This window comes from Carcharhinus amblyrhynchos, unplaced genomic scaffold, assembly GCF_965287045.1.
Source record: "Carcharhinus amblyrhynchos unplaced genomic scaffold, sCarAmb.v2.hapA scaffold_39, whole genome shotgun sequence".
NCBI classification, from domain to species: domain Eukaryota; kingdom Metazoa; phylum Chordata; class Chondrichthyes; order Carcharhiniformes; family Carcharhinidae; genus Carcharhinus; species Carcharhinus amblyrhynchos.
In genome coordinates, this window is record NW_027649780.1 from 8,274,045 (window position 1) to 8,302,017 (window position 27,973).

At 45.6% G+C, this 27,973-nt stretch overlaps 4 protein-coding genes across 4 annotated transcripts; 3 read left to right on the forward strand and 1 right to left on the reverse strand.

Annotated features, from left to right (window-relative positions):
- Positions 1 to 10: 10 nt before the first annotated feature.
- On the reverse strand, positions 11 to 27,942 carry LOC145363603 (uncharacterized). The gene is given in 3 exon segments (XM_080218786.1): positions 11 to 4,670; positions 17,256 to 17,754; positions 26,530 to 27,942. Coding segments are annotated over 3 exon segments (2,748 nt in total). The 5' UTR covers positions 27,586 to 27,942; the 3' UTR covers positions 11 to 3,477.
- Positions 6,546 to 9,024, forward strand: LOC145363724 (uncharacterized). The gene is made up of 2 exons (XM_080218962.1): positions 6,546 to 6,632; positions 7,977 to 9,024. The coding sequence occupies exon 2, from the start codon at positions 8,307 to 8,309 to the stop codon at positions 9,006 to 9,008; it is 702 nt and encodes a 233-aa protein (XP_080075088.1). The 5' UTR covers positions 6,546 to 6,632; positions 7,977 to 8,306; the 3' UTR covers positions 9,009 to 9,024.
- LOC145363649 (uncharacterized) lies at positions 9,338 to 15,253 on the forward strand. The gene is made up of 2 exons (XM_080218848.1): positions 9,338 to 10,601; positions 12,852 to 15,253. Exon 2 carries the CDS (start codon positions 12,956 to 12,958, stop codon positions 14,159 to 14,161), a length of 1,206 nt encoding a protein of 401 aa, XP_080074974.1. The 5' UTR covers positions 9,338 to 10,601; positions 12,852 to 12,955; the 3' UTR covers positions 14,162 to 15,253.
- Positions 20,935 to 22,341, forward strand: LOC145363495 (uncharacterized). The gene is made up of 2 exons (XM_080218692.1): positions 20,935 to 21,214; positions 21,296 to 22,341. The coding sequence occupies exons 1-2, from the start codon at positions 20,935 to 20,937 to the stop codon at positions 22,159 to 22,161; spliced, it is 1,146 nt and encodes a 381-aa protein (XP_080074818.1). The 3' UTR covers positions 22,162 to 22,341.
- Positions 27,943 to 27,973: the final 31 nt, after the last annotated feature.

Consider the following 27,973-nt stretch of genomic DNA (forward strand, 5'->3'; position numbering starts at 1 on the left):
ACAGACTTAATAAAGAGAAGCTACAGAATGTGGAAAGACTACAAGAAGCCACATGATCAAATTGGCTTCCTTGACCTTGTTACCAGTAACAGTGAATAGAATATGAAAGTGATTGATGTTTTAAACTAAAATCTGATTACCCAGGGCTACCTATCATTTCTTAAATAGAGATTACACTTCAAATATATTTCATTGGCTGTAAAATGCTTTTGGAGATCCTGTGGTTCTGAAAGTTGCTATAGAAATGCAACTGCGGCCATACAATGCAAACAAGGGATCTGTAGCTGCCAATTCTGGATTCCCAGCCTACACAGGCTGTTTATTTAGCCTTTCAAACCCAAATACTGGCCCCATTCCTCCCCGCTTATGTCCAGTTTCTGAATCTGACTCACTGTGAATTTCCCTCCAACAACATCACTCCAGTATTGGCACTGCGCATGCTCCACATCACAATGCCTGTGGAATGATTGATGGCAGCTCAGGACCAATAGGAAGAGGGGGCAGGGCTGGAGGACCGAGCGGGAGCGGCTGGTCCTCCAACCAATTGGAGTAAATAAGGAGCGGGGCTGAGCCCGGATCGCCCTCATTGGCTGAAACTCTGCATCAAAGTAAAGTTTATTTATTGGTCACAAGTAGGCTTACATTAACACTGCAATGAAGTGACTGTAAAATTTCCCTAGACGCCACAGTCCAGCACCTGTTTGGGTCAATGCACCTAATCAGCACATCTTTTAGACTGGGAGGGAACTGGAGCACCTGGAGGAAACCCACACAGACATGGGCAGAATGTACAAACTCCATGCAGACAGTGACCCAAGCTGGGAATGGAATCTGGGTCCTTGGCGATGTGAGGCAGCAGTGCTGCCTTCATTGTGAAAGCTGGTTTGTGTCAAACTCCAGGAGAAAAACTGGACCTTTCTGTTTGTGGCTTTAAACAGATGGAATCCTGTGGGTGTGGAACAAACACATCAACATTTGTCACTGAGATGTGAGAACATGAGAGAGCAATTCACAGCAATTGTAGGGCTGAGTTAAAGGAATAACCGAGCAGACAGGGATTGTCACCATTAAAACAATACACCTTTGCTTCAATAAATGAACCAACAGGAAGGTTAGGGCAGGTTTGGGATAAGGTTAATACTGTCATCATTCAGAACAACACAGACTATAAAGAAACAATTGATCTTAAAGAAAAATTCATGTGCTGTGAAGAGGAGGAATGCTGAATCAGGTTTGAAGATATTAAATAATCTTTCTTATAAAATCACTGCAGTGGAGAAAGAGGCCATTCAGCCCATTGAGTCTTACAGACTCTTATGTAGGCTGAACCCTAACCCCATGTATTTACTGCATTAATTCCCCTAACCCATACACTAACAGGTAATTTGCATGGCCAATCCCCCTAATCTGCACATCTTTGGAATGTGGGAGGAAATTGGAGCACACTAGGCAAACCCACACAGACACAGGGAGAACATGCAAACTCCACACAGAGAGCTGTGGGACAGTGGTTAGCGCTGCTACCTCAGAGTGCCAGGGATCCGGTTCAAATCCAGTCTTGGGTGACTGCCCGTTCTCTCCGTATCTGCATGGGTTTCCTCCGATGCTGGGAGGGCAGTTAGGGATGGGTAAGTAGTTAGGAGTGCTGTCTCACAGCTCCAGAGACCCGGATTCGGTTCCCGGCTTGGGTCACTGTCTGTGTGGAGTTTACAGGTTCTCCTTGTATCTGTATAGATTTCTTCCAGTTTCCTCCCACAGCCCAAAGATGTGCGGGTCAGGTGGACTGAACATGCTAAATTGCCCTGATGCATAAGTTAGAGGGTAAATATGTGGGGTTACAGGTCTAGAGCCTGGGTGGGATTGTTGTCAGTGTAGATTCAATGGGCCAAATGGCCTCCTCCTATGACGTCTAAGAATCATTTTCTAAATATAGAAACATAGAGAATAGGTGGAGGAGTAGGCCAATCAGCCCTTTGAGCCTGCTCCACCATTCATTATCACGGCTGATCGCGCACTTTCAGTATCGCACTCCCATTTCTCTCCAGACCCCTTGATCCCTTTAGCCATAAGGGCCACGTCCAGCTCCCTTTTGAATATATCTAACGAACTGGTCCCTGAGTTTTCTGTGGTGAAGAATTCCACAGGTTCACAACTCTGAGTGAAGAAGTTCTTTCTTATCTCAGTCCCGAATTGCTTACCCCTTATTCTTCAACTGTGACTCCTAGTTCTGGACTTCCCCAAATTCAGGAACATTCTTCCTGCATATAGCCTGTCCAGTGCCATCAGGATTTTATCTGTTTCTGTGAGAACCCCTCTCATTCTTCTAAATTTAGTGAGTATAAGTCCAGTTGATCCAGTCTCTCTATTTGTCAGTCCTGCCATTCCAGGAATCAGTCCGGTGAATCTTCACTGGACTCCCTCAATAGCAAGAATGCCCTTCCTCAGACTAGGAGACCAAAACTGCACACAATACTCAAGGTGTGGCTTCCCCAAGGCCCTGTACAACTGCAGCAAAACATCTTTACTCCAATACTCAAATCCTCTTGCTATGAAGGCCAGTATACCATTTGCTTTCCTCACTGCCTGCTGTACCTGCATGCCAACCTTCAGCAACTGTCCCACCATGACACCCAGCTCACACTGCACTTCCTCTTTTCCTAAACTGCCACCATTCAGATAATAATCTTTCTTCCTGTTTTTGCCACCAAACTTGATAACCTCACATTTATCCACATTATATTGCATTTGCCCACTCAGCCTGTTCAAGCCACCCTGTAGCCTCTTAGAATCCTCCTCACAGCACACACTGCCACCCAGCTTAGTGTCGTCTGAAGACTGGAGATATTGCATTCAATTTCTTCATCCAAACTATTAATGTATATTACGGACAGTTGGGGTTACAGCACTGAACCCTGCCGTACCCACTAGTCGCTGCTTGCCACTCTAAAAAGGATCCATTTATTCCCGCTCTGCTTCAATTTGAGCATAATCTCCCTCGTCTTATAAACTAGTCTTTGGCCAAATGTCTTCTTGACCACCTGATGGAGAAAATTATCAGCCTTGATTGAACGGCAGAGCAGACTCAATGGGCTGAATGGCCTAATTCTGCTCCTATATCTGATGGTCTTATGATCTACCTGTCCAGCCTCCTTCACAGATGCCTGGATGTTGACTCCAGGTTCTCTCTGATCCTCTATAATTCTCAGCATCATCCCCTTTATTGTTCATTCCCTTGTCTTGTCTAATGTCCCAAATTCATTCTCTCTCACCGTTCCAGATCGAATTCCATGAGCCATTTTTCTGCCCATCTGACCAGCCCACTGATATCTTCCTGCAGTCCACGGCTTTCTTCTGGATTGTTAAACACAAATACAATAGTTGTATCATCTGCAAACTGAATCATGACCCTTACATTTAAGTCTAAGTCATTGATATATACCACAAAACTGTGGAACCTCATTGGTAACCAGACACTATTCAGTCCTGGATGTGATTAACAGCAGCAATAACAGCAGAATCCAACCCCTGCTGTCGCCTGTGAACTTGCTGGTGTTTCAGCAGGTTGTTTGACTGAGCGAATCCCTTCCCACACATGGAACAGTTGAACGGCCTTTCCCCAGTGTGAACTCGCTGGTGTTTCAGCAGATTCTGTTTACTTTTAAATCTCTTCTCACAATCAGAACATTCAAAAGGTCTCTGATCAGTGTGAACAAGTTGGTGTGTAGTCAGGTGGGATGACTGAGTGAATCTCTTGCCGCACAGGAGGCAAGTGTGAGGTCTCTCTCCAGTGTGAACTCGCTGGTGTATCAGAAGGTCGGATGTGTCAATGAATTCCTGACAACACACAGGGCAGGTGAATGGCCTCTCCCCAGTGTGAATTCGACGGTGTCTCAGAAGGTGGGCTAATCGAGTGAATCCCTTCCCACAGAGAGAGCAGGTGAATGGCCTCTCCCCCGTGTGAGTTTGCTGGTGTTTCAGAAGATCCTTTTTGCTTTTAAATGTTTTCTCACATTCAGAACAATTGATAGGTCTCTGATCAGTGTGAACAAATCGGTGTTTCAGGAGCTGCGATGAACATGTGAATCCCTTCCCACACACGGGGCAGATGAATGGCCTCTCCCCAGTGTGAGTGCGTTGATGAATCAGTAAATCCTTTTTACTTTTAAAGTTCTTCTCACAATCAGAACATTTAAATGGTCTCTGATCAGTGTGAACACTTTGGTGTGTCAGGAGGTGGGACGACTGAGTGAATCCCTTCCCACACATGTCACAGATGAACGGCCTCTCCCCAGTGTGAGTGCGTTGGTGAACCAGTAAATCCTTTCTGCTTTTAAAGCTCTTCTCACAATCAGAACATTTAAATGGTCTCTGATCAGAGTGAACCTGGTGGTGAGTCCGGAGGTTTGATAAGGCATTAAATCCCTTCCCACATTGAAGACAGGTGAATGGCCTCTCACCAGTATGGACATGCTGGTGTGTGTACAGGCTGGATGACTGAGTGAATCCCTTCCCACACACACAGCAGGTGAATGGTCTCTCCCCAGTGTGAATACGTCGATGGGTTTCCAATTCAGATGGGTAATTGAATCCTATCCCACAGTCCGCACATTTCCAGGGTTTCTCCATGATTATTGACAGGCTATCGGGCGTAGGCAGAATGCAGATTTGAGCTCACTATCAGATTAGCCATGATGTTATTAAATGGTGGAACTGGCCTGTGGGGCCGAATGGCCTATTGCTGCTCCTTGTTCACATGGTGCAGGTGTCCTCATGTCTCTCCAGGTTATACAATCAGTTGAAACCAGGTTCACACAAAGAACATGAGTACGGTGTCTAGCTGATGTAAATGTGGTTTTTTTCACACTGTGTAACTGGTTAAAGTTCTGTTCCGGCTGTGGAAAAATAACAGATGTCTGTGTCTCAGGGCTTTTCCAGTCACAATGATGTTGAATAATTTCCCAAAGACAAAATAGACAAACATTTCTCCTTCCACATTCATTGGCCTGATATTCAGATCCTGAAGAATTGTGTGACACTATCAGATCTCGAGACGTTTGGTTTGAATCGCCCGTCTGCAGATATTCTGGAAAAGGAGTTTACATTGAATTACTTTGAATATACAAGACACAAACAAACCATTCAGTTTAATTCTTTATACTTGACACATCTTCTCCTGTCCCATGTACCTCATCACAGCCTTTCAGTTGATTTTTCTATTCCTCTTGTGTGTTTCTCCTGTTTCCTTTTGAAACAATCTCAGCAATTTCCTCAACTCATTTCTCTGGTACTTCTAAACCTGTGAGTGAAGAAATTTATCCTTATTACCTTCTTGGATTTATTAGTAACTATCTAGTATTTATGAGTCTTTGTTTATTGATTGATCCTCCTTTTAGACTCTGTCACAAATGGAAGCATTCTTTCCACATTTCCCCTGTCCAAGGCACTGATAATTTTAAAGCAGGTCACTGCTGTAAAGGCAAAAACTTCAATCCATTTAATCTTTCCTGAAAGCTGTAATCTGTGTTTACAAAAGACATCACAACCAATGCAGAATATAAATTACAGGGGGACAAATATTTCTCTTGGAGTTGAGTTTTCTGTGTGTAAATCGTCAACTTGTAACCATGTGTAAAAACAGCTTTAAAAATCAGCCCACAATAGAAACGCTGAACAGACAATTCACTTTCCTCCACTCCCAGTTTTCTCCCTCTCCTCTGTCTGGGTTCAGTTCTCCAGCTCCTGTCTGCAGACTGACAATAAAACCAATGGGTCTTATTGGGGATGTTGGGGCCTCCAGCGGGTGTTTGTGAATCCTCCCCGCCCACCTCCCAGGGTTTCCTTCCTTCCCAGAGATCAGAGTCCTCATTGATTTGAGGCCAAAGTGTAACCTCTTATTTATTGTCCCCTCCCCCATCCTCTGAAGTGAACCATCCTCCAGTGGCTGAGCCAGGATGGGGCCGTTAACCTGGGCCTGTTCCCGGGAGGGAGGGAGAAGCCCCGCAGCTGCAAACCAGGGAGCTGACAATGATTCTGAAGGGTTTGCGGATCCACAAAGTGTTTCCAGACCCTCCCCAATATCCAGCCGCCGGTTCCAGCGCCTCCCCCTCCGCTGCTGCAATGTTTGCTCCGCACTCACCGGGTTTCTTCTGAGTGTTGGTCTCCAGTCCCGCCCCTCATTCGCTCCGATTGGTTGGAGGACCAGCCACTCCCGCTCGGTCCTCCAGCCCCGCCTCCTCTTCCTATTGGTCCGGACCTGCCGTCAATCAGCCCCCGGGCATTGTGATGTGGAACATGCGCAGTGTCATTGCTGTCCTTGGCGCTTGTTTGTCCCGGAGAAGCGGAGTCAGCGTTAGGCGGTGGCTGGGAGGGTCTGGAAACACTTTGTGGATCCGCAAACCCTTCAGAATCATTGTCAGCTCCCTGGTTTGCAGCTGCGGGGCTTCTCCCTCCCTCCCTCCCGGGAACAGGCCCAGGTTAACGGCCCCATCCTGGCTCAGCCACTGGAGGATTTGGAAACACTTTGTGGATCCGCAGGCGGTGAGGAGCTGGAACCAGCGGGTTTTAAATGGAAATTTTGAATGGCGCGAATCCAGAGCCCGAAATCAAACCGGAAACATAAATGGATCCGGGCGGTGAGGCTTCATAAACACCCGGAAAGGCAAATTGTGCGGAGGGTGTGGAGAGTCTGCAGAAGGATCTAGATAGGCTGGGCGAATGGGCCAGGAAATGGCAAATGGAATTTAATGTTGGCAAGTGTGAGGTGGTCCACTTTGGTAGGAAGAATGGTAGGAAGGACTATTACTTACGTGGCGAAAAACTGCAGCAGGCGACGGTGCAGAGGGACCTCGGGGTCCTTGTGCATGAGTCGCAAAAACCCAGCTTGCAGGTGCAGCAGGTGGTCAGGAAGGTGAATGGGATGCTGGCCTTCATAGCGAGGGGGATTGAATATAAAAGTAGGGAGGTCTTGCTGCAGCTGTATAGGGCATTGGTGAGGCCGCAGCTGGAGTACTGTGTGCAGTTTTGGGCGCCGCACCTGCGCAAGGATATTTTGGCCCTGGAGGGAGTGCAGAGGAGGTTTACTAGGCTGATACCGGAGTTGAGGGGATTGAGCTATGAGGAGAGGCTGAATAAACTAGGCTTGTACTCGTTAGAGTTTAGAAGAATGAGGGGAGATCTCATTGAGACGTATAAGATGATGAATGGGATGGATAGGATAGAGGTGGAGAGACTCTTCCTGCTCAAAAAAGACAGTAGGACTAGGGGGCACAGCCTCAAGATAAAGGGGAGGCGGTTTAGAACGGAGTTGAGGAGGAACTTCTTCACTCAAAGGGTGGTGAATCTCTGGAATTCTCTGCCCGTTGAAGTGGTGGAGGCTGCCTCGCTAAATATTTTTAAGAAGTGGGTTGATGGGTTCTTGATAAGAGAGGGGATTAAGGGTTATGGGGAGAGGGCGGGAAAGTGGAACTGAGCCACAACAGATCAGCCATGATCTTATTGAATGGCGGGGCAGGCTCGAAGGGCTAGATGGCCTACTCCTGCTCCTATTTCTTATGTTCTTAAATCATCCCAGTACATTTATAGTAGGGGTGGCACGGTAGCACATTGGTTAGCACTGCTTCCTCACAGTGCCAGGGTCCTGGGTTTGATTCCCAGCTCGGGTCACTGTGTGGAGTTTGCATGTTCTCCCTGTGTCTGCATGGGTTTCCTCCGGATGCTCCAGTTTCCTCCTACAGTTGGAAAGACGTGTGAGTTAGGTACATTGACCCAAACAGGTGCTGGCGATGAGGGGAATTTCATTGCAGTGTTAATGTAAGTCTTACTTGTGACTAATAAACAAACTTTAAGGGAGAGTGTGTGGGATGGGGATCTGCAACTCTGGGGGTTCAAGAGGAAAAAATTGCAGAGAAACTAGAATTGTCCGTTCAGAATTTCTATCCTGGACTGTCAGTGGTGACTTTTATTGACTGTTTTTACAGCTATTAGAAGTTGAGGATTGCAGATGGGAATCTGAAACTAAATATCACATCAAGATCTGACAGAATCACTCAATTCTGAGGACCTGGATATCATCGTACTTGGAATGTGGAAGGAGAAATGTTTGTTTGTTTTGTCTGTGGGAATAGATTTCAAACATCAGTGTGACTGGAAAAGCACCGAGACACACGCACACCCAAGTGAGAGTGTTCCAGTGAACGGACTGTGGAAAGAGCTTAAACCAGTTACACAGCCTGAAAAAACATCACCATTCAGTGAGGAGAAATGGACATGTGTTGTGTGTGTCGACAAGGCTTCATCTGATTATCAGCATGGAGAGACATGATGACACTGATACCACAGAGAAACCGTGGATATGTGGAGACTGTGGGAAAGCATTCACTTGCCCATCCAAACTGGAAACTCATCGACGCACTCACACTGGGGAGAGACCCTTCACCTGCTCCATATGTGGGAAGGATTTCACTCAGTCATCCAACCTGGCATTACATCAGCGTGTTCACACTGGGGAAAGGCCGTTCAGCTGCTCTGTGTGTGGGAAAAGATTCATTCAGTCATACAATCTAGCACTACACTGGCGGGTTCACAGTGGGGAGAGGCCATTCACCTGCTCCGTGTGTGGGAAGGGATTCATTAATTCCTCGAACCTAGTGGCACACCAGCGAGTTCACTCTGGGGAGAAACCATTCAGCTGCACTGACTGTGGAATGAGCTTTAAGCTTTCATCCACTCTGCTGAAACACCAGCGAGTTCACACTGGGGAGAAACCATTCAGCTGCACTGACTGTGGAAGGAGCTTCAGACACTCAGGCAGTCTCACTGTACACCAGCGAGCTCACACCGGGGAGAAGCCATTCACCTGCTCCATGTGTGGGAAGGGATTCACTGATTCATGCCAACTGCTGAGACATGAACGAGTTCACACTGGGGAGAGGCCGTTCTCCTGCTCCGAGTGTGGGAAGGGATTCATTGATTCATCTCAATTACTGAAACACCAGCGAGTTCACAAGTGACGGCAGGGATTAGATGCTGCTGTTAATGACAACCAGGTCCTTTCATTCTGACAGCAGGAGTTTGTTTCTGCTGATGTTAATACAGTAAAAAGTCTGACAACACCAGGTTTTAGTCCAACCTATTTATTTGATAATATTCTCACAAGCTTTCGAGGGGACAGCCTCTTCGTCAGGTGAATGGAGAGTTCTGACGAAGAGGCTGTCCCCTCGAAAGCTTGTGAGAATACTATCAAATAAATAGGTTGGACTAAAACCTGGTGTTGTCAGACTTTTTACTGTGTTTACGCCAGTCCAACGCCGGCATACCCACATCATGATGTTAATACAGCCAGTAACTGGGCTGGAGGTTAATATTCTGGATCAAGAGGTGATTGTGCTCCTGGGGTTGCAGTTACCGCTGTCCATCAGAAATGAGTTGACAACAAGATTTAGAACTTTTACTTCAATCTCAAATTGTTTAAGTTAAGTTTCTTTATTAGTATCACAAGTAGGCTTACATTAACACTGCAATGAAGTTACTGTGAAAGTCCCCCAGTCGCCATCCTAGTCACCTGTTTGGGTACATTGAGGGAGAATTTACCATGGCCAATGCACCTAACCAGCACATCTTTCGAATGTGTGAGGAAACCGGAGCACCCAGAGGAAACCCAAGCAGACACAGGGAGAACATGCAGAGTCCACGCAGACAGTGACCCAAGTCGAGAATTGAACTCAGGCCCTGGCGCTATGAGGCAGCAGTGCGAACCACTGTGTTACCGTGTCGCCCTACTGATCTTGGCCCGAATTCCGCTGTTCAGTATATGAGAGGTTGCACTGATGAACATCTCCAATTAGAAAGTGTTGATTAATCCTTGCTGAGAATTCTTACTCACTTGCACATTACACACAGTGACACTGCCACTGTCCATCAGAAAGAAGGGGAATGGGAACTGGTGGAGAATCAAAAGTCTCCAAATGTCACCCATCCCATCTGGAACAGAAATTCCCTCAGCACAAGAATGGCATCTTTTAAGGTCAAACCACATAAACAAATTCAAGTTAAATCAGGAGAAAGTAAAAGGGGCAGCTCCCCAAAAGGAAGGGGCACAGCCCGAACAAAATCAAAGTACAAAGGAAACTTAAAAACATCAAATTGAAATGTGATTATTAGGGTCAATAACGCACCCCAGCCCCTGCAGTGCCAGCACAGGAATGGCGATATGTTGAATCCAAGTAACAGATTGTAAGAAATCACCATCTAATAGCCTTATAAAATCTTTGGATACTGATGGAATATTATAGAAAAAGCCATCCCTCTCCGGAAGAAAGCTTGCCAGCTGACAAACACGGGACAAGCCTCTCTCCCTGTTAAGGACCTGTGTCTAACACAAGCTCTGAAACAAGACATTTTTAACCCCGACACCATTGGCTCTTATGCTAACTAACTACATGTAAAGGTGAAAATAGGCCCTCAAGAGCAAGGAGGTTTCAAATTGACTGGTTTCTCCCCAATCAGGCTCATTGAAGTGAACCTTCCATAGGTACCAGCTATGGACATCAACATTCACTTCAGCCGTCTGCTTGTCCTCTGGGATCTGTAAACCTCTCTCACAGGTCAGGTACTTTTCCTGTCTGTTTAACTGATGCATCTTGTTTTAAATGTTGCTTCTTAATAAACTGTTTTAAAATCACTTCTGAGCTCAATTCCCTTTTTAGGTGTAGACCAGTAAAAGTTTACAAAGTAGATTTTTAAATGTTTCTGTATGTATGTGAATAGGGAGAAGTGAGTGAAAGTAAATATTGTCAATGAGAGGCAGATGAAAGGGAAAATATAATGGGGAACAAGGAAATGATGTGGATATGCCGGCGTTGGACTGGGGTAAACACAGTAAAAAGTCTGACGACACCAGGTTTAAGTCCAACCGATTTATTTGATAGTAAACTCACAAGCTTTCGGGGTTCGTCTCTTCGTCACCTGACAAAGTGTTGTCAGACTTTTTACTGTGAACAAGGAAATGGCAGAGAAATGCAATAAATACTTTGCATCTATCTGTCTTCGTGGTAGAAGACAAAAGAAAAATTCTAGTAATGGGGAACCAAGGGGTTAGTGCAAGGGGGCAGGAACTTTAATACAGGGAATAGCCATTTTTAAACATTAGTCACCAATCCAATTGTGGTTGTACCGGACACTAGGACCCGGTGGGAAGAGAATAACCTTAGGCCCGCCCTATATAGTTGCGTCAAGAATATCCCGGCGCATGCGCTCCTCGTTGAACCAAGATGGCGGCCGTCATCCTGGACTTGGGCCTCGGAGGGGAAAACATCCGGAGCTGCAAACGCGGGAGCGGCAGAGTCTTAATCGGACTTTGAGGCACTCGCCAGGTATTTAGAAACTCTCCTTATTCAGAGTCCGCTCCCTCAGAGTTTTCTCTCCCTTCCCCGCTGCAAAGAGGCAAAAGCAGAGACTCACCCCCATCGCCATTACTGACAGTGCGCATGCTCCAATAGAGGAGTAATGCGCCTGTGCGGTGCCGGCCTCTGGTGTGAATAGGGGACATTCAGCACCGCGGGGAATGCTGGGTCAGTGCTCTGCCATTGAAAGTCATTATTAGGAGCTCATTATGTTTTTACTATTGCGTGTAGATTGGGGAACGGGGGCGGTTTCTATAAATTAGTCAAAGGAGGAACCAAGTTATACAGAAATCTATGTGCACAGATCTTCATTATCCATCAGAAAGAAGGGGAGTGGAAGAGGTGGAGAATTGCAAATGCCCAAAAGTGTTCCAAAAGCAGTAGCAATTAACAGCGGAATCCAAGAGCTCCAGTCAAATGTAAACTCAGAAAGTGATGTGACGGAGTGAAGTATTTCACTTAGTAATTATCAGAATCGTATTCTCATCGATATTCCGGGTCATTTCTCAAAATCATTCAATGGAGATGGGTGTCATTGGATTAGACCAGCACTTATTTCCCATCCCTAATTGCCCTTGAAAAGGTGTTGGTGAGCTGCCTTCTTGAATCATTGCAGTCCATGTGGTCAGTACACCCACAATGCAGTTAGGGAGGGAATTCCAGGATTTTGATCCAATGCCAGTGAAAGAATGACAACATATTTCCAAATCAGGATAGTGAGTAGCTTGGAGGGGGACTTCCAAATGGTGGTTTTCCCGCCTGTCCACTGTCCTTTTAGATTGTAGTGGTCGTGTGTTTTCTCTTATTGCAGGTTTTGTATAGATTTGCAAAAAATAAAACTTCTTAGGATGTGGACGTTACTCACAAGGCCCCGATTACTGTCCTGAATTACTATCCTGCACTGACAGTGATATGTTACCAATCACCAGTTATCCTTTGTGATTGTATAGTTGGCCTTTTTCTTAAACCTCTGCAGTCCATGTGGTAAAGGTGCTCCCACAATGCAACAGTATTAGGATTTTAACCCAGTCACATTGAAGGAATAGTGATATTTGTCCAAGTAAAGGAGTTGCGTGATTTTCCCATGTCTCAGCTGCTGTGGTACTTCCAGGTGGGAAAGACTGTGGATTTGGGAAATTCTGCCAAAATCCTTGTTGAGTTGCTGATGTATAAAATCTCTTTCCATCACCTTCCTTTCTGACCTCTCCCTCTTCACGCATGAAGGCTGGATTCTTGTTGTGGGCTCTGAAGGGATGAAGGGTTCCTTTCCCTCAGTGCACTGGTGAATAGTTTGAAGCTTTATGACAATCCAGCAGTTTTCATTATCCCTTTTCTGATTCCCAATCCCACAATTTATCAGATTCATTCAGCTCAATCTCACATCTTGCCTTTGTGTATTTATGGCTTGTCTCTCATGTTTCCTTCTTTCTGTTTTCACATCATTTTTCACAGGATTAGAAGGTAAGGAATTATAGACAATTGTAAATCAAGGATCACATCAAAATCTTACAGAGTGCCTCAATTCATCAGGATCTAAATATCATTAGCCTTCGAACATGGAAGAAAAAAGTACCGTTTACAGTGGGGAGAAACCGTACATGTGCTGTGTGTGTGGACAAGGCTTCAAACGATCGTCTGGCTTGTCAAGACACAAGCGCAGTCACATCAGGGAGAGACCGTATAAATGTGGAGACTGTGGGAAAGGATTCAATTACCCAGTTGACCTGGAAAATCACCGACGCATTCACACTGGAGAGAGACCTTTTAGTTGCCCTGTGTGTGGGAAGGGATTCACACAGTCAGCTGGCCTGTTGATACACCAGCGCATTCACAGCAGGGAGAGGCAGTTCACCTGCTCCGAATGCGGAAAAGGATTTACTCATTCATCGGCCCTGCTGATACATCGGCACATTCACACAGGGGAGAGGCCATTCACCTGCTCCATGTGTGGGAAGGGATTCACAGATTTCTCTGCCTTGCAGAGACACCAGCGAGTTCACACCGACAAGCGAGAATTTAAATGCTCTGAGTGTGGAAAGAGTTTTAAAACTCCACGCACACTGCGGGAGCATCAGTACATTCACACCGGTTCCACACCATTCAGCTGCTCCCACTGCCAGAAGGGGTTCAGGACATCATTTCACCTTGTGGCACATGAGCGCATTCACACTGGAGAGAGGCCGTTCACCTGCTCTGAATGTGGGAAGGGATTTAACCGATCATCCAACCTGCAGAAACACCAACAAGTTCACAGTGAAGAGAGACTGTTTAAATGCCCAGACTGCGGCAAGGGCTATAAAAGTTCTGAGGAACTGCGTCACCATCAATGTGTTCACTCTGATGAGAGACCATTCACGTGTTCTCACTGTGGGACTGGCTTCAGGCGATCAGGTGACCTCACTGTACACCAGCGAATTCACACTGGGGAGAGGCCGTTCACCTGCCCTGTGTGCAGGAAGGGATTCACTTGTTTATCCTCTCTTACTTCACACCAACTTGTTCACACAAATGAGAGACCATTCAAATGTTCTGACTGTGAGAAGAGCTTTAAAAGCAGAAAACTTCTGCTCGCACACCAGCGAAATCACTCTGGGGAGAGACCGTTCACCTGCACTGAGTGTGGGAAAGGATTCACCCGGTCATCCATTCTGCTGAGACATCAACAAGTTCACAGTGAGGAGAAGCCGTTCACTTGTTCAATGTGTGGAAAGAGATTCACCCAGTCACACAACTTGGTGAGACACCAGCGAACTCACCAGTGATCACAGGAGTGTGATTCTGCTGTTATTGCTACTGTTAATTGCATTCCAACGAGAGACCGTTCAGGTGCTCTCACTGCGGGACTGGGTTTAGGCAATTATGTCAACTGACTGCACACCAGCGGACTCACACTGGGGAGAAGCCATTCATTTGTTTGCAGTGTGAGAAAGGATTTACTCAGTCAGCCACCCTGCAGAGACACCAGTGAATTCACACTGGGGAGAGACCATTCATCTGCTTCGTGTGTGGGAAGAGATTCACTCGCTCATCCACCCTGATGAGTCACCAGCGAGTTCACAAATAATCAGTGACTGGATTTTACTATAAATCACATCCAGGAATGAATTATGTTCATTGACATCCATTTCTACTGATATGTCAAGAAAACCTGAGAAATTAAAATATTTTCTGTGGGTACATTCTGATTTTTTTTAAACTGGTGAAGTGAGTGGTAATTACAAAAGGAGACAGAATGGCTGTGTGAATTTAAACTGTGGGGATTTTTTATGCATTCGTGGGACATGGGCGTCACTGCATAGCCAGCATTTATTGCCATCCCTAGTTGCCATTGAACTGAGTGGCTTACTAGGCCATTTCAGAGGGGAGTTGACAGTCAATCACATTGCTATGGCTCTGGAGTCACTTGTAGGCCAGACAGGTAAGGACAGCAGATTTCCTTCCCCGAAAGGACATTCGTGGGGTGTCACAGTGGTTAACACTTGCCTCATGGCGCCAGGGACTTGGGTTCGATTCCCGGCTTGGGTCACTGCCTGTGTGGAGTTTGTGTGTTTTCTGTGTGGGTTTCCTCCGGGTACTGCAGTTTCCTCCCACAATCTGAAAGACATGCTGGTTAGGTGCGTTGACTTGAACAAATGCTGGAGTGTGGCGACTAGGGGAATTTCACAGTAACTTCACCGCACTGTTAATGTAAGCTTACCTGTGACTAATAAATAAACTTTACGTTTTACTTTACTGAACCAAATGTTTTTTTTCCTGACAATTGACAATGGTTTCATGGTCAGCAGTAGATTCTTAATTCTGATTTTTTTTTATTGGATTCAATTATTTTTATTGAATTAGATGTATGAGGCAAGTTTTTTTTTACAGGGGGTAGTAGATGCCTGGAACTCAATGCCGGGAGTTAGTGGAAGCAGATATGATAGTGACTTAAGGGGTGCCTGGACAAATGCATGAATGAGATGGGAATAGAGGGATATGGTCCCCAGACGGGTTTTTAGTTCAGACGGGCAGCATGGTCAGTGCAGGCTTGGAGGGCCAAAGGGCCTGTTCCTGTGCTGTAATTTTCTATTTGCTTGTTCTTTCTCAAATTACACCACTTGCTATGGTGGGATTTGAACCCAGTCCCCAGAACATTAGCTGAGTTTATGGATTAATAGTCTAGAGATAATACCATTGACCATCACCTCCCATCTGGAACAAAACTGTTTTCATCACTAAGGTTCCACCGTGATGTAATAGTCTCTATGACATCATTGCAGCAGGACTGGATGACATCATCAGAGTCCATTGTTTCTGAATGATCCACATCAATAAACAGGAAATACTCATCAAGCTGAGTACATTATCTCGGCTGACACTCTAGTCTGACATTGAGGGACTGCTGCACACTGACACGGACTGTCCTTCACATGGAACTTGTGGAGGTTCTGGCCACAATCTTCCAATCCTCCTTGTAGAGTAATGGTGACAAAGGACAGAGAATGTAAATGTTACATCCCTGTTCAAAAACACAGCAATTACAGAACAATCAGCTTAACATTACTCATTACAGCGAGGAAAAGCCAATAATCTGAGACACAACCAACTGACACTTGGAAAACTACGGACTATAATTTTCACTACTTTCTGTTTTTAAATACTGAAAACGTCCCTGGATCTCAAGGCTGGGACAGACACTCTGAAAGGTATAGGGAGCTCAGACTTGTCCATAAGAAACAATACTTTTCACATGTGACAATAATAAATCAAATTTTAAAAATGAGTGTAACTGAAGGTCTGAAACTGAAATAATCTAGAGTTAGAAAGGAGAAAAGAACAGGACATCAATTAATCTCTTATCCTGCAGAAATCAAGGATTTGACACACCATGTGTTTGAAACAAAGCTGATGTATTTAACAGACACCAAGATATTAAACTCCCGCCCAGATACAGATTATTAACATCAGAAGAAATAAATGTTAATTGTCTGAACAAAGATGGTCAAGAAGAGATTGAGCGAGGTATTCAAGATCCTGAGGAGTTGGGCAAGTGAAAGAGTGAGAAAATGTTCCCACCAAGAGAACATCAAGAACTAGAGGGCAAAGATCTACGTTAATGGGGAAAACAGAATCAAAGTGATGTGAGGAAAATTATTTTCACCTAGTGGATGTTGGCTTCTTTTAAGGTCAAACCAAATAACCAAACTCAAGGTAAATCAGGACAAAGTAAAAGGGACAGCTCCCCAGGAGGAGGGGGAACAGCCCAAACAAAATCAAAGTACAAAGCAAACTTGAAAACGTCAAATTAAAATGTCATTATTCGGGTCAATAATGCACCCCAGCACCTGTGGTGCTCAACGGGCGTGGGTGCGTCAACGATGCCTCTGGACACTGCATGCTTCTTCTCCAGGGACACCTGTCCGCGAACGTAGCCACAGTAGAGGGGTAGTGGGTGGTCGGAGTCTGGAATAAACTTCCTGTGAGGGCGGTGAAGGCAGGTTTGATCAAGGTACTCAAAAGAGAATTGGATTGTTATGTGGAAAGAAAGAATGTGCAAGGTTACAGGGGTTATGGCAGGGCAGTGGGATTAGGCTCTTTCAGTGAGCCAGTGCAGATGTGATGGGCTGAACGACCTCTTTTTGTACTGTAAAGAATGTGATGAGAATTCCTAAATGATGGGGAAAGATCACAGACAGCAGTTCTTAAAGGGAAACTGCAACCCCAAGAACACAATCAGCTCTAGCTTGAGAATATTAACCAACAGCCCACCTACAGGGATTATTCGGCAGAAACAAACCTCAAATTTCAGAATGAATGTGGCTTATTCCTGGATCTGATTAACAGCAGCAGCTACAGCAGAATCCACTCCCTGCACTCACTCGTGAAGTCGCTGGTGTGTCACCAGGTGGGAGGAGGTGGTGAATCCCTTCCCACACTCTGAGCAGGTGAATGGTCTCTCCCCAGTGTGAAGTCGCTGATGTGCTTTGAGGCTGGATGAATGTCTGAAGCTCTTTCCACAGTCAGTGCAGCTGAACGGCCTCTCCTCAGTGTGAACTCGCTGGTGTGTCACAAGGTTGGATGAATTAATGAATCGCTTCCCGCACACAGAGCAGGTGAATGGCCTCTCCCCCGTGTGAACTCTCCGGTGTAATTGTAGGTTATACATCTGGACGAATCTCTTCCCACAAACAGAGCAAGTGTATGGTCTCTCTCCAGTGTGAACTCGCTGGTGTAATATTAGGCAGGATGATTGAGTAAATTCCTTCCAACACACGGGGCAGGTGAAGGGTCTCTCCCCAGTATGGGTGCGTCGATGAGTTTCCAGTTTGGATGGGCAAGTGAATGCTTTCCCACAGTCCCCACATATCCACGGTTTCTCTACAGTGTCAGTATCATCATGTCTCTCCATATCAGGCGATTAGTTGAAGCCTCGTCCACACAAATACATGCACAGATTCACTGCTGTGAATGGTGTGACATTTTTTCAGGCTGTATAACTGGTTAAAGCTCTTTCCACAGTCAGTTCACTGGAAAACCCACTCGGATGTGTGTGTCTTGGTGCTCTTCCGGTCACACTGGTGTTTGAAATCTTTTCCCGTACTTCACATTCAAAGGCTGATAGTGTTCAGGTGCTGGTGAATTGAGCGACTGTTCAATCTTGGTGTGGAACTTGATTCCATTTTGCTGACTGTAAATCTTCCCCTTCAAATATCCTGCAAAAGGAGTTTACAAAACTACTGTCAGTCCAGGATAGAAATTCTGATCAGACAAGTCTAATTTCTAAGGAACAACTTTTCTGCTGTTCCCCAAAACATTAAATCTATGTCCCACACACTCTCCCTCCTCCCTGAGCTGAATGCGGCATGGGGCACAGTGATTAGCACTGCTGCCTCACAGTACCAGGGACCTGAGTTTGATTCTCAGCTTGGGTCACTGTCTGTGTGAAATTTGCAAGTTCTCCCCATGTCTGCATGGATTTCCTCTGGATGCTCCAATTTTCTCCCACAGTCCAAAACATGTATGGGTTAACTGAATTGGCTATGCTAAATTACTCCTTAGTGTTGGGGGCTAGCTAGGGTAAATGCACGGGGTAATGGGAATAGGGCCTGGGTGGGATTGTGTCAGTGCACACACGATGGGCCCAATGGCCTCCTTCTGCACTGTAGGATTCTATCAGAGCCAAATGAAATCTGTATTTTTCATGCATCCTTACAACTAATTTGTAAAAATCACTCCAAAGCCAGTTCCTACCTATCTCTGGAATCACCTCCAGCACTGCTCTGATTCTGGCTTCCTACACATTCCCTATTTTAATCACTCCACCATTCGTGACTAGATCTTCAGCGCAGAAGGATAACTTCTCAGAGAATTCTTACAGTGCAGAAGGAAACCATTTGGCTCATCAAGTCTGCACTGACTCTCTGAATATTTTACCCCTGATCTATACCCGTAACCCATGTTTTTACACCACTAATCCCCCTTACCTGCACATCTTTGTACACGAAGGGGCAATATAGGATAGCCAATTCCCCTAAGCGTCACATCTTTTTATGGTGGGAGGAAACCAGGGCATCCAGTGGAAACCCACACAGTCACAGAGATAACATGCCAACTTCGCACAGTGACCCAAAGCTGGAATCGAACATGAGTCCCTGGAGCTGTGAGGCAGCAGTGTTAACCACACTGATATTAATGGTACTTTATAAATAGAAGCTGTTGTTGCCTATAACCCTAAATTCCAGTTTTACAACACAGAGTTTGTTATGAAATCAATCTGATTTTTTTTTGTCCTCTATGGGTTATTCATTTGGTTTCACCCTCAGTAAGTACGGTGGCTGCGCATGCGTTATTCCAATTTACCTCGACAAATATGGCGGATGCGCATGCGCTTTGCAGTACGTGGCTCCCTATAAAGATGGCGGATGTTAACTCGGGCCTGAAGCCTTCGGAAGGCCCGAGGAACTTGTTTCACAAATTGAGTCCGACATCGGGTGTTTATAAAGCCTCACCACCCACCTGCCAACTCAATTTATGTTTCTGGTTTTATTTCGGGCTCTGGATCCGCACTCGGTCTTTGTAAAAATCTCCATTTAAAACCCGCTCGCTCGAGCTCTTCACCGTCTGCCGCAGGCACCGCGCATGCTCCAGCTCCCAGACCAGGATGGGACCTTTCCGAAGTCCAGCCGCCGGCTCCAGGCTCCTCCTGAAATGTTCACTCCACATCCACCGGGTTTCATGGGAGTGTTGGTCCTCCAGCTCCGCCCCTCATTCACTCCGATTGGTTGGAGGACCAGCTGCTCGCGTTCGGTCCTCCAGCTCCGCCCCTCATTCACTCCGATTGGTTGGAGGACCAGCCCCCTTCCCGCTCGGTCCTCCAGCCCCGGCCCCTCTTCCCATTGGTCCAGAGCCACCGTCAATCAGTGCCCGGGCATTGTGATGTGGAGCATGCGCAGTGTAATTGCTGTCCTTGGTGCTTGTTTGTCCCGGAGAAGCGGAGTCAGCGTTAGGCGGTGGCTGGGAGGGTCTGGAAACACTTTGTGGATCCGCAAACCCTTCAGAATCATTGTCAGCTCCCTGGTTTGCAGCTGCGGGGCTTCTCCCTCCCGGGAACAGACCCAGGTTAACGGCCCCATCCTGGCTCAGCCACTGGAGGATGGTTCACATCAGAGGATGGGGGAGGGGGACAATAAATAAGAGGTTACACTTTGGCCTCAAATCAATGAGGACTCTGATCTCTGGGAAGGAAGGAAACCCTGGGAGGTGGGCATGGAGGATTCACAAATACCCGCTGGAGGCCCCAACACCCCCAATAAGACCCATTGGTTTTATTGTCAGTCTGCAGACAGGAGCTGGAGAACTGAACCCATGATGTGGGTATGCCGGCGTTGGACTGGCGTAAACACAGTAAAAAGTCTGACAACACCAGGTTTTAGTCCAACCGATTTATTTGATAATAGACTCACAAGCTTTCGGGATTAGTCCCTTCGTCAGGTGAAAAACCAGACAGAGGAGAGGGAGAGAGAAAACTGGGAGTGGAAGAAAGAAATGGTGAGATGGGTTTGGATTTCAGCCCAAGTAGGAGGGAGAGTGTGTAGGATGGGGATTGACAGATTTGGGACACAAGAGAGAAAAAAACGTGTTCCAGAGAAACTGAAATTGTCTGTTCAGAATTTCTATCCTGGACTGAGAATAATGGTTTTTGTAAACTGTTTTTACAGAGTATTATGAAGCAAGATTTAAAGCTTTGAACCTCAAACCAAACTTCACAACAAGATCTATTTCAGTGATTTGATTCATCAGAAGCTGAATATCATCAACCTTTGTCTACAGAAGGAGGAATGTTTGTTCTGTGTGCGGGAAAAGCTTTCAAACATTAGTGTGACTGAAAAAGCACTGAGACACACACACCTGAGGGTTTCTGATGTACTGAATGTGGAAACAGGTTTAAACAGTCTGGAAAAAAACCCCCACGTCATTCTCAGTGAATAGTGACCCAAAACAAATTCTGTATAAACAAAGCTTCAATTCATTATCCAACCTGGAGGATACCCACACCATGGAGAAACCATTGAAATGTGGAGACTGTGAGAAGGGATTCAATTACCCATCCGAATTGGATATTCATCGCCGCATTCACACTGGAGAGAGGCCATTCACCTGCTCTGAGTGCGGGAAAGGATTTGCTTACTCATCCAGCCTCTATACACACCGGCGAGTTCACACTGGCGAGAGGCCATTCACCTGCCTCGAATGTGGGAAGGGATGTCATGCTTTATCAAGCCTCCTAATTCACCAGCAGGTTCACTCCAATCAGAGACCGTTTCAGTGTTCTGATTGTGAAAAAAGTTTTAAAAGCACAAAGGACCTGCTGAGACACCAGCGCACTCACATGGTGGTGAGACCGTTCACCTGCTCAGTGTGTCGGAAGGGATTCACTCAGTCAGCCCACCTTCAGACACACCAACTTGTTCATACTGAACAGAGACCGTTTCAATGTTCTGACTGTGAGAAGAGATTTAAAAGTAAAAATGATTTACAAGTCCATCAGCGCACTCACACTGGGGAGAAGCCATTCACCTGCTCCGTGTGCGAGAGGAGATTCGGGCGTTTATCCCAGCTGCAAACACACCAGCGAGTTCACTCTGATAAGAGACCATTTCAGTGTTCTGACTGTGAGAAGAGCTTTAAAAGTAAACCGGATTTGGTGACACACCAGCGAGTTCACACCGGGGAGAAACCGTTCACCTGCTCGGTGTGTGGGATGGGATTCACCCATTCATCCCACCGTCTGAGACACCAGCGAGTTCACACCGGGGAGAAACCATTCATTTGCTGTGTGTGTGGGAAGGGATTCACTGATTCAGCCCACCTTCTGATACACGAGCGAATTCACACTGGGGAGAAACCCTTCACTTGCTCCACGTGTGGGAAGGGATTCACTCAGCCACCCCAGCTCATTGCACATCAACTGGTCCACACTGATCAGAGACCTTTTAAATGTTCAGAGTGTGAGAAGAGTTTTAAAAGCACTAAGGACCTGCTGAGACACCAGCAAATTCACACTGGAGAGAGATCGTTCACCTGCTCCATGTGTGGGAAAAGCTTCACTCAGTCATCCCACTTGCTGAGACACCAGCAGGTTCACACAGGAGAGAGATCGTTCACCTGCTCCGTATGTGGGAAGAGATTTGCTCGGTCAGCCAATCTGCTGAGACACCAGCGAGTTCACAAGTCACTGCAGGGGTTGGATTCTGCTGTTGCTGCTAAGCCCATAGAGAACTGAATCATGTTCATTTATTTATCTATCTATCTATTATTGAAGTTAGTAATAAATAAACAACCCCATGCAGAACTGAATCATGTTCATTCTGGTATTAAGGAGCTGGGGATAGGACACATAGATAATCTCCGTGCAGTCAGATAGAGTCAGCATGGGTTTGTGCATAGTTCGAACAATGTGCAATTAAAGGTTACATTTATCAACAGCCTTGCCTCCAGCAGTCATAAGAACATAAGAAATAGGAGCAGGAGTAGGCCATCTAGCCCTTCGAGCCTGCCCCGCCATTCAATAAGATCATGGCTGATCTGAAGTGGATCAGTTCCACTTTCCCGCTTTCTCCCCATAACCCAGTCTCTGTAGATTCTGATCAATTTCCTTCTTCACTTGATCTAAACCCACAAGGCTGTGTTCTCAGCCCCCTTCTATACTCCTTGTACGCCTATGATTGTTCAATTCCCTCCAATTTGATTTTCAAGTTTGCTGACGACACCACCATAGTGGGTTGGGTCTTGTACAATGACGGGACAGAGTAGAGGAATGAGACAGAGAATCTGGTGAACTGGTGTGGTGACAATAATCTCTCCTTCAATGTCACCAAAACAAAGGTGATTGTCATCAACTTCAGGAAGCATAAAGGAGAACATGCCCCTATCTACATCAATGGGGAGAAAGTAGAAAGGGTCGAGAGCTTCAATTTTCTAAGTGTCCAGATCACCAACAATCTGTCCTGGTACCCCCATGCCAGCACTATAGAACAAAGAAAATTACAGCACAGGAGCAGGCCCTTCGGCCGTTCAAGCCTGCACTGAATGACTAAACTAATGCCCCCCCTACCCTTCCAGAGACCATATCCCTCTCTTCCCATCGTATTCATATACTTGTCAAGATGCCCTTAGATGTCACTACCGTATCCGCATCCACGACCTCCCCTGGTAATGAGTTCCAGGCACCCACTACTCTCTGTGTAAAAAATCTGCCTCGTACATCTTTAAGCCTTGCCCCTTGCACATTAAACCTATGCCCCCTAGTAATTGACTTAGTTAAGGAAGTCCACCAATGCCTCTATTTTCTTGGAAGACTAAGGAAATTTGGCATGTCAGCTACGACTCTCACCAACTTTTACAGAAAGCATTTTTTCTGGTTGTACCAGAGCTTGGTATGGCTCCTGCTCTGACCAAGACCACAAGGAACTACAAAAGTCATGAAATCCATCGCGCAAACCAGCCTCCAATCCATTGACTCTGACTACACTTCCTGCTGCCTTGGCAAAGCAGCCAGCATAGTTAAGGACCCCACGAGTCCCAGACATTCTCTCTTTCACCTTCTTCCATCGGGAAAAAGCTACAAAAGTCTGAGATCATGTACCAACCAACTCAAGAACAACTTCTTTCCTGCTGCTGTCAGACTCTTGAATGGACTTCCCTTGCATTAAGTTGATCTTTCTCCACACACTACCTATGACTGTAACATTACATTCTGCACTTTCTCGTTTCCTTCCCTATGAATGGTATGCTTTGTATGTATAGCACACAAGAAACAATACTTCTCACTGCTTGTTAATACATGTGATAATAATAAATCAAATCAAACCTGTCATAATGGTGTTCACCTCTATCAGATCTCCCCTCCACCTGCATCGTTCCAAATCGAACAACTTCAGCTTCTCAAATCTGACCTTGGAGTTAAAATTCCTCATTGCTGGAACCATTCTGATAAGTCTCCTCTGCACTTCTCCCATCCTTCCTGAAGTGTGCTGACTGGATATAAACACAATACTCACATTGTGGTTTAAACACTGCTTTATAAAGCTTCAGCATAACAACCTGCTTTTAACACAATGGCCTTACTGAAAATCAATGTATTATTTAAATATGCAATCATAGAATCCTACAGTGTAGGAGGCGGCCATTTGGCCCATCGAGTCTCCCACAATCTGACCACAATCCCACTCAGGCCCTATCCCCATAACCCCATGCATTTACAATAGTTAGTCCCCCTGATAATAAGGAGTAATTTAGCATGGCCAATCCATGCAATCTGCACAGCTTTGGACTGTGGGAGGAAACCGGAGCACTCAGAGGAAACCCACGCAGACATGGGGAGAATGTGCAAATTCCACACAGACAGTAACCCAAGCCAGGAATCGAACCCGGGTCCCTGCAATGTGAAATAGCAGTGGTAACCACTGTGCCACCATGTGCCCCAATCAGTTGTAACTTGCCTTATTTCTTTTATATTCAGTGTAGATGAATTGTGGTGTAATGCTGTGTGTGGAGTCGCTCATGGTTGTAACTTGGAACATCGAGGGTGATAGAAGAACCCAGACTGAGGATGTCTGAAAAACTGCACTGAACTGCATTGTGGGTTCAATGTGCAAAGCATGCTGGTCATTGTAGTCAAGTCGCAGCCTTGCTGGAATTAGCAATGTCTGCAAAATGAATTAAATTGTGCAGGAGAACTGGCCACAAACTGTGAGAATGGAGTGTTTGTTTGAGGAAAGAAAGATGTCTGTAGCAGCTTGGGGATTGATAACTGTAAAAAGTCTGACAACACCAGGTTTTCGTCCAACCGATTTATTTGATAGTAAACTCACTAGCTTTCGAGGGGATTCCCACTTCTTCCGGTGAATGGAGAGTTCTGGCCTCAGACAGAGCATATAAAGCACAGACTCTCCATTCACCTGAAGAAGAGGGAATCCCCTCGAAAGCTAGTGAGTTTACTATCAAATAAATCAGTTGGACTAAAACCTGGTGTTGTCAGACTTTTTACTGTGTTTACCCCAGTCCAACGCCGGCATATCCACATCATTGATAACTGTGTCAGAGATAACACACAGTGGAGTCAGGCTGGTTCTCATCCTTCAAGCACAATGGTGTAATGGGCCCAGGACATAATAACAAAGGAGAAGGCAACGCTGTCATTGAAATTCAATAGGCTAAAAACAGATGTTACCTTATTTTTTATTCATTTACAGAGGTCAAAGCCCACAGCCTGTCTTGAATAATAAAATATAGGCATCATTGGCCAGGCCAGCATTTATTGCCCATCCCTAATTGGCCTAGGGAAGCTGGTGGTGAACTGCCTTCTAGAACTGCTGCAATCCCTGTGGTGTAGGTACACCATTGTGCTGTTAGGGAGGGAGTTCCAGGATTATGACCCACTGACAGCAAAGGAACAGCAATATATTTCAAAGTCAAGATGGTGAGTGTTACAATCCCAGTTGATGTTATAACTGGACAGGATGATTCCAGAATGGAATCCTGGCTCAAAAAACCATAACTTTTATTTTGTTTAGAAAACATAGAGGAAGGGAGTCACAGGGCTGCCAATTAGATTTTAACAATAAAATATTTATTAAACACAAAGAGTTTGACCATAATACAAGACTTCTTCACTCCCACTTACATTCACAAATGTACAGATTTCAAGGATAACACAGGTAGAAAGTTTCTTATGCTATAATATTCTCAGTAAATACATTGTCCTTTTAAACCCCCAGGTTGACTGTAATCAGACAACTCCCACTCTGAAATTAAGTGGCAGATGCAACTCAATCGATCCTCTGTGGATTTCACCTCAAATTTCCCCTGAAATTACTGTGACACGAGTGTTTCCAAACTCCGCTCTCAAAAAGATACACTTTACAATCTTCCTCCAAACTAATGGATGATGTCACCCAATGACAGCATGGGAAATGGGAAGGGCCAAGGAAAAGTTCTTAGGAGATACAAAGTTCAAAGACTTTGGAGAGGAAAGGGAGATTGGAGTTGGGACAGTAGTTTGTAACAACAGTGCGGTTAAGAGTTCTTTTTTTCTGAGGATGGATGATGAGGTTGAATTACAGGTGAGATGGAGAGTATCAGAAAAGACAGGTCCATTAACAATATCAGGTAATGCAGAGAAGTTGGATTATCAGTGGTTTAGTGGGAAAAGGGTAAAGGGAGTTGAAAGCAGGTCTCGTGGACAAGATGAGCAATGAAAGAGTCTGACAGGAGATAGGAGAGAAACTGGAAAAAGATGTGATTCAGAGCTTGGATACAGACAGTCTGGCCCAGAGGCCAGAGGAAGGGAGGGAAGCAGCAGAGGCAGCTGATCAGATTGTCTCAATATTAGTGACAAAAAAAACTCCATGAGCTCGTCACACTTTGTTGCTGGAGATGAAGACAGAGGAGACAAGAGAAAGGGAGAGTCCTTCAAAAGGAACTAATTTGTATTAGAAATGTTTAAAGGTTTTGACACAGCATGTTTAAATCAAAGATAAATATTTGATTTTTGTCCAGAATATTAGTCTCTATAACTGACCTGAAGTTGATTAACATCAGCAGAAACAGACCTAATGGACATAGCTCAGTTCTCAATCTGATCAACAACAGAATCTAATCTCTAGAGTTAATTGTGAACTCGCTGGTGTCTCAGCAGGTTGGATGTCTGAGTAAATCCCTTCCCACACTCAGAACACCTGAATGGTCTCTCCCTGGTGTGAACTCGCTGGTGCGTCAGCAGGTTGGATGACTGAGTGAATCGCTTCCCACAATCATTGCAGATGAACAGCCTCTCCCCAGTGTGAACTCGCTGGTATCTTAGCAGTGCTGATGATTGAGTGAATCTCTTCCCACACCTAGAGCAGGTGAACGGTCTCTCTCCAGTGTGAACTCGCTGGTGTCTCAGCAGAGTGTATGATTGGGTGAATCCCTCCCCACACTCAGAGCAGATGAATGGTCTATCTCCTGTGTGAGTGCGCTGGTGAACGGTGAGGTGAGATGATCGCTTGAAGCCAGTTCCGCAGTGAGAGCATCTGAATGGTCTTTCGTCAGTGTGAACTTGTTGATGGTACATCAGTTCCTGAGAGGTTTTATAACATTTCCCACAGTCTAGACATTTAAATCGTCTCCCATCAGTGTGATTTCTTTGGTGTGTCATCAGGTTGGATAAATTAATAAATCCTTTCCCACACTCAGAGCAGGTGAACGGTCTCTGCCTAGTGTGAACTCGCTGGTGTGTCAGCAAAGTGGATTGATGAGTGAATCCCTGTCCACACTCAGTGCAGGTGAAAGGTCTCTCCCCAGTGTGAATTCGCTGGTGTGTCAACAGCGTGGATGACTGAGTGAATCCCATCCCACACATAGAGCAGGTGAATGGCCTCTGCCCAGTGTGTGTGCGTTGGTGTGTCAGCAGGGTGGATGACTTAGTGAATCCCTTCCCACAGTTAGAGCAGGTGAATGGCCTCTCCCCAGTGTGACCATGCTGATGAGTTTCCAGCTGGGATGGGTAATTGAATCTCTTCCCACATTCCCCACATTTCCATGGCTTCTTCCCATCAAGACTGCATTTATGTTTTGACAGGCCAGATGATCCGTTGAATCCTTGTCCACACACAGAACACGAGTATGGTTTCTCTCCACTGTGAACGGTGCTTTTTCCTTCCATATTCAAAATATGACAATATTCAGGTTACGATAAATTGGTCGACTTTATCAGCCCCTGGTGTGATGTTTGGTTTCAGTTTCCCAATTGCAAATCCCTGTGAAATTGATTTGAAATAGGAAAAAAGGATTGAGAGAGAACCTACAAAAACACAAAGGCAGGTTGTGAAAATGAGCTGAATGAATCTGGTAACATGTGGGGCCTGCACTCGGAAAAATTGACCATGAAAACTGCTGGATTCAATTGATGCACTCAGCCAAGTGGTCTGGACTCTTGCACTGAATCTCCGACAAAACTTCCCACCCAGGTCCTATGCCTATAACCCCACAGATTTATCCCGTTACTTCCCCTAACCTACACACTTTGGGGCACTAAGAGGCAATTCAGCATG

What these genes read in the sequence shown, in the direction of transcription:
- LOC145363649 (XM_080218848.1), top strand. Translation starts at nt 12,956, where the DNA reads ATGGAAGAAAAAAGTACCGTTTACAGTGGGGAGAAACCGTACATGTGC.
- LOC145363724 (XM_080218962.1), top strand. Translation starts at nt 8,307, where the DNA reads ATGGAGAGACATGATGACACTGATACCACAGAGAAACCGTGGATATGT.
- LOC145363495 (XM_080218692.1), top strand. Translation starts at nt 20,935, where the DNA reads ATGGAGAAACCATTGAAATGTGGAGACTGTGAGAAGGGATTCAATTAC. An exon ending in ACCGTTTCAGTGTTCTGATT is followed by an intron (nt 21,215 to 21,295) that starts GTGAAAAAAGTT and finishes TCACCTGCTCAG; the next exon opens with TGTGTCGGAAGGGATTCACT.